Source organism: Lates calcarifer, linkage group LG20 (assembly GCF_001640805.2).
Source record: "Lates calcarifer isolate ASB-BC8 linkage group LG20, TLL_Latcal_v3, whole genome shotgun sequence".
Classification (NCBI taxonomy): domain Eukaryota; kingdom Metazoa; phylum Chordata; class Actinopteri; family Centropomidae; genus Lates; species Lates calcarifer.
The window spans coordinates 4,479,175-4,485,257 of NC_066852.1; the positions used below are offsets into that span (position 1 = coordinate 4,479,175).

The 6,083-nt window shown below is 39.6% G+C and overlaps 1 protein-coding gene across 1 annotated transcript; it reads right to left on the reverse strand.

The window, feature by feature from the left end:
- Positions 1-2,977: 2,977 nt before the first annotated feature.
- On the reverse strand, positions 2,978-5,373 carry lim2.1 (lens intrinsic membrane protein 2.1). The gene is made up of 4 exons (XM_018691139.2): positions 5,199-5,373; positions 4,685-4,834; positions 4,078-4,212; positions 2,978-3,039 (listed from the first exon to the last, which is right to left on the reverse strand). The coding sequence occupies exons 1-4, from the start codon at positions 5,371-5,373 to the stop codon at positions 2,978-2,980; spliced, it is 522 nt and encodes a 173-aa protein (XP_018546655.1).
- Positions 5,374-6,083: the final 710 nt, after the last annotated feature.

Here is a 6,083-nt window from a genome sequence, read left to right on the forward strand (position 1 = left end):
AGCTCTGCATGGGCGGCGGGGCGCGGTGAAGGTCTCGTTCTTCGTTCTGATTGGTTGAAACGGGGTTCGAGGCTGGGGGGGGGGGGGGGGGGGGGGAGCAAACAGATTGCAGCTAAGCAGCGCACCTGTGACCACATCACAGCTCATTTGAACAGCACCTGAAAATTCCAACTGAGAATCAGCGAGTTACGTGGGCCCAGCAGCCACCCTGTCTTCACCAGATTCTCCAACTCTATGGAAGAATTACTCTCTGCGGTCTGACCACAGGCTGGCTACTTTGCAAAGTTAGTTTCCAAACAAAAGAAGTGGTGAATTCCGTTGATTGTAAATACAAAGGAGACGTTGCCCTGGAATATTAACCATAGTCCTATAGGTCTGTGTTGTTTTTAACATATTTAACAGGGAGCTTATTCTCGCTTTACTTAAAGAGAGACATCTGCAGGAGTCTGTTTGCTGACTTGTGACTTAGATAGAATATTTGAAATTGGAATGAATGTGGAGAACATTTACAACAGTCTGCTCCTGACCGAAACATTTCAATATATCTTTGTTCATTTTTTGTCCTTAGCCTCGTCAGTGGTGATTTAAACGTGGCTTTGTCCCAGAGAAAATGTTACCTTCATATGTGTCGGTACGGAAAATAACAGCGTTTATTTTATCTGTCTTTCTGGTGTTATTTAATGGTATAAGGCCTGTGTGACATAGGCTGTTTGTTTGTATCTCACCTAGACAGCCTTTTCATTCCCTATGACATCACTCTGATAAATATATAATATCTACAGAAGATGTTTAGACTCCAGTCATTTCACGTTACTCTGATTATTAGTGTGTTCCTATTATAACTTTCTACAACTCATCAAATCTGATATTAGCCTTTGACACAAAACTTTAGATTGACTTGTCTTGAAACTTGAACATGCGACCACATCAGTGTTTAATTGTCCCAGAAATTCACTGGGATCTCTATCTCTACCTTCATGTTGGTAGTTTTTGAATCAAGTGATGTAGCCTGTGTCACAGGAGGATTAGGCTGCTACAGGTCTGTCTGGTAATTCCGCCCAAATTGACTGTAATTGTCGGTATTAAAATCTGGGAGAGTACAAGTGCCCATTTGCGAAAGAAAGCGGTGCGCTATAATTTGTTGATATGGTGTTGTCATCACATTTCCAATCAGACCAGTTAATGTGAAAGTGTCTTAATGTAGGCAGAATTCACGCTGCAATGCTATTAGGCAATTAAGGGAGATGTTAGAGCGGAAGTTGTAATCCTTGGGCTGGAGGACAGGATTTCCATTTGATCAGATGCAGGGGAGAACAAATTAATTACCGGGAATCAGTTACGCTGGAAAAGCTCTGTTCTGCTGCATTAGTTTGCATAGGTTTAGCGTGCAAAACACTGCGCTATGATGAAGACTGTTCATTAGTGCTACCTGGTTTTATTAAAAGACTCAGTAATAACTTCCATCCATGGATAATGCTGCTGCTAAATGTATAAAATGTCTTCCATTACTACACACACGTTTTCTTTTCTTTTCTTTTTTTTCTTTTTGTTTTGTTTATGTGTGTTTTTTTTAAGGTGAAGTTACCGAATAGCAGCAAAAAAAAAAAAAAAAAAAAGAAAAAAAGAAAAAAAAGAAAAGACCTTTTAAAGGCACGGACACAGCAGATGGAGGTGAACTCCGCACCTGGCTGCGCCTCAATCCCTTTCATGGAGCGCACCAGGATAACAAGTTGCTTTTAGGGGGAAATTAGAAAGTAAATGAAACAAATGGTGATGGAATCGTCTTAAGGAGCCGTTCTTGATGTGCAGTTAAGCTGCTTTTTGTGGCCATTTCATTAAGTAAAAATTTGAGCCGGTCGGCCAGTGCGTCACTCCGTTAAGTGGCACGTTTGGATAAGAGGTTTGCTGCGGCGCATTGGCTTATACTTGGCTTACAGATTTCAAAGCAGCAGTACTGGCGGTAGTGAACGATAGCGCAAAAGAATAAAGGGATGTAGACGATGTTAACACATTTATTTATTTATCTATGTATTTATTTATCCTGCGGGAAATGTATGTATTTTGGGGCTTGCATGAATAATAATGCAAATGCTAGCTAAAACATCATGGGTTTTTATGGTCCTTTCTCTTTCTGTAATATAGAAATCATAGCCATGGTTTAAAAGATAAATACAGGGAAATACAGTTTGTCCCCTTTAAAACTCGGTAGATACTAATAAAAAAAAGACTTTTTAGAAACAAAATTGTTTATTTTATATCGCATCTTCAGTATAACATATATTTTTTTCAATTATATTCCTCTAAAATGTATCCAAGTCAGTTGTAAGCACTTCTTTGTACTCTCCAGAATGGCGAAACTTGATTGTTCTTTTCCATGAGACATCAAAAAAGACATCATAAGAGGTCGTCGTGAAGAATGCTTTTCAATGACATGTTGTTGGTTGAATATATGTCCTCATGTAAATGTGTATCCAGCCATAAATACATACATTTTTTAAAATGTTAAATTATATTTATTTATGTGATTTTTCAACGCAGACTGGTCTGGGCTTTATTTTGTAGATTAATACAGATTAATAACTGTCTATGGTATGGACAAACAGTATTATAAAGCAAAGGGCTTAGCTTTATTATAGGCACTGGAGGTTGGCCAGCTGGTTTTATGTCACCATATACAATAAAAGCAGCTGGCCAACCTCCATCTTATCAGACAATGCTTAAATAGATTAGAACTGGGCACAGCAATAGCAGATATGTAAATCCTGCAGATACAAAGTAAAATATGCAGAGTGTCTGTGGATGAAAATGAAGAGACATATTTTCCCCAGTCTTTTTATTGCAATCATTTAAACTTTGATCATTCATGTTCCAGAGGAAAACTCTGCATCCATGTCAGTGGTGAGAATCTTCACACAGCCTTGATGCAGCTTTCATCATCATAATCCACTGCTTATTTCTAGAGGATGGTTTAAGTCTTCTAGTGAGAGTTAGCACCCCTGGGGCATTCATGCATCCGGTAGGCACACATATAGAATACACCTGAGAAGACAGGGAGGTTAGGGCTTTATTATCCAGCAGGAAACTTTACTCATGTGCATCTTAAAATTAATTATCTAAATGTCTATTAGCTAACAGGAGATACATCGTATATAATTTAATGCATCTTTAAACTCATGACAAATGAAGTTTTGTATTTGTTGCTGTTTCTTTACACACTGTGCACAGTTATGTTTAATTTGTGTCATTTTCATTCAACAGCACGACATGAAAATGATGATTTTTATGTAATTCTGAGACACTGAAATCTTGTCTTGGTATGTTTCTAACTGATTAGGGCACACCTTTAAGGTCCTCTCCTTTGTCAAAAATGTTTGTAGTGTATACAAAATCCATACAACAGCACATTATATATGTGACATCTAATTAACGTATGCAATGCCTATCATGGACTTGCTTTCCATCACTTACTGTTAGTTATAATAGTTCTACTACTATCTTCAATCTCAGCAAAAAAGCTGAATATTCTGGTATGTTCAGCATGTGGATGCTATTCCCTTAAAACCATTTTCATATTCAGTTCAGTCAAAGCCTGCTGATGAAAAGGTTTTGCACAGCATGGTGGAGGATTCAGAGATGAGCTAAAAGCATCACTTACTTATAATGTCACATCATTGATTAACCTGCCTGACTACAGTTTAATCCACATATGGTTTGACTGTTGTCTGCTGAGAATGTATGTCATCACTTAGTGTGATTTTACATAGTTTATGTAGTTTTTGTTGTCTTTATTATACAGGTCTTAGCTAGTATAGCCAGGCATGCAGGTACTAGCTGAGGCCTTGACATTATGTGGATGTGAATTTTCAAAAGGTACAACACGATTTAGAATAAAATTAATCTTAAGTATTAAAAGTGTTTTGAGCTTGTTGCTAACATGACATCATAAAATATGCTCTCCAAGCAGAGAATGTACTGAGTGCATTAGTTTCTTATCCAGGAACTGACTCAAGGTTATAACTCACTCACTCAACACAACACCCCACCCCACCCCCTTGGTTTGTTGGGTTGCATATTCACCTGAAAAGAACGTGAGTACCACTGACACCCAGCCAATGATATAGGACCAGGAGAACCTCCAGTTTCCATAGCGTTTCCCATAGTAGTTAATAGTCACGCCAGTGTACACTGCCATTGCTAGAAACACTAAAAAGCCTGGACAGGAAAAAAGAAAAGGAAAATCTGGAGAAAACATTTCAGAAAGATTGAACAAATGGCTGACCATTAGTACTGCTGTTCATGGAAGCTATAGTTTCCAGTTAGAAACTGTGAGCATGGATTCACTCTTAGTTACAGAAGAACATCAAATGATCTCACTTATACTGAATAAAGACGACTACAAATTATGCAAAACAAAGCATTTAAAACAGGAGCTTAATGAAACCTCTCTGTCATGAATGAGGTCTTTTAGAAATGTAACAAGCAGCTGTGCTTCATTGTGAAATTGCACTGATAATGGAATCATTAAAAAGCCATTAGTTCATGATTAGTACATTATTATTTTATTTTTCAAAAACCTACCTTCAGTCTCAGTCTTTGGTTGTTGAAATCAATTAAGGTCAAATAAAATGCAAATCACAGCTCAAACCAAACTAACAAAGGGCAGAAACAACAGAGCTGAACTTACATGAGATGAAAAACAATATGCCTGCAGCAAAGGTTTTGTCAAACCTGTCGAAGGAGGAGTAATGGATGAACGCCATAATGCCAATGATGATACCAATGAAGCAGGCCAAAAGAGAGAGGATCATGAGGGCACGGGTGGCGTCTAAGTGAGCTGTGGACACGGTCAAAGGTCAGTGGTGAGGTCAGTGCAAGGCCACAGAGGTGAATGATCTGAGATGCAGTCCTTCTCAGGCATGTTAACAAGCCAATGAGATGAAAACTGGTAAACATCTCTGAGAACAAAATAGACCAGATTACTCATTTTCTAAAGCTGGTGTCAGATGAAGATAACCTCTCTTCCTTTAACGTTTAGAAAGATCCTGAATCTTTGGCTCAGCCCAGTGAGCTTTACCTCAGCCAGTGAAATGATCTCTGCCTGTGGGACGGCTCCACCTTTCAGAAATGTTTGCAGAACTGATTGAAAATGATTGAAGTTAGTAGATTCCTAGTCATCTGCACTACTTTGCTAAACTCACCGATGCCGTCGTTGTGGGGGAAGCATTTCCCCGGCATACAGTAGCGCCACAGGCCCTGGTGCATGTAGTTGCTAGACTGCCGATACTGCATCCAGTAATCGGTTGCTGTGGAAACGATCAGGAGGATGTTCCCCACTCCTGCACAGAACAACCCTCCACCCATAAAGCTGTACATCCTGCACCTGCAGACACACACACACATACACACACACACACACACACACACAGAGGAACATAAGGTTGCTTAGAATCAGCGGTCAGTGGCAGGGCCCCCCTCCCTCTCCACCTCACACACACACTTCAGGGAGAGAGGTTGTAAGTGTCAGTAATTGCGTTGTAATGAACATATTATTTCCACTGAATTGAGCTGCGGGTTCGTCTGTGTGTGTACGCTCCACTTTGTTCTCTAGGAGATCAGTCCCTGAAGAAGGCTTTACATACACCCCCACTGACAGTACACGCACACACATTTCCAGCCTCCATCGAGTCCAGCGATGCTTTGATACTTGATACATCTATTGCTCATTGTTCCACCTGGATGCAATATCCTGCAGCCATCCTCTCTTTCTCATGAAGAGTTGTCATGGATGTTTTCGGGGGCAAAGCATGATAGAAAGATATGTCATGTTATATCTGAAACCTGAACAGGATGCTCATTGAAGAGCTCTGTGTATTCATTGAAGAGCTCTATATTTCCACTGGATCACAGTTCCTCCTGAGCATCCTCTCTGTCAAGTTCCAGCAGGTGTTTCAGTTTAAACTGAAGCACTTTTGTAAATCAATTTGATCCACAGCATGTAATACAAATCAAACCTATCTCAGAATGTCAATGTTATGCGGCCTATGGAAAATTCGAATCATTTTATTTAGCGATCAGTCAGCCAG

Coding starts and splice junctions, on each gene's coding strand:
- lim2.1 (XM_018691139.2), bottom strand. CDS start 5,373: ATGTACAGCTTTATGGGTGGAGGGTTGTTCTGTGCAGGAGTGGGGAAC. Junction 4,835..5,198: donor CCCCCACAACGACGGCATCG/GTGAGTTTAGCA, acceptor CCGTGTCCACAG/CTCACTTAGACGCCACCCGT. Junction 4,213..4,684: donor CATATTGTTTTTCATCTCAT/GTAAGTTCAGCT, acceptor TTTCCTGTCCAG/GCTTTTTAGTGTTTCTAGCA.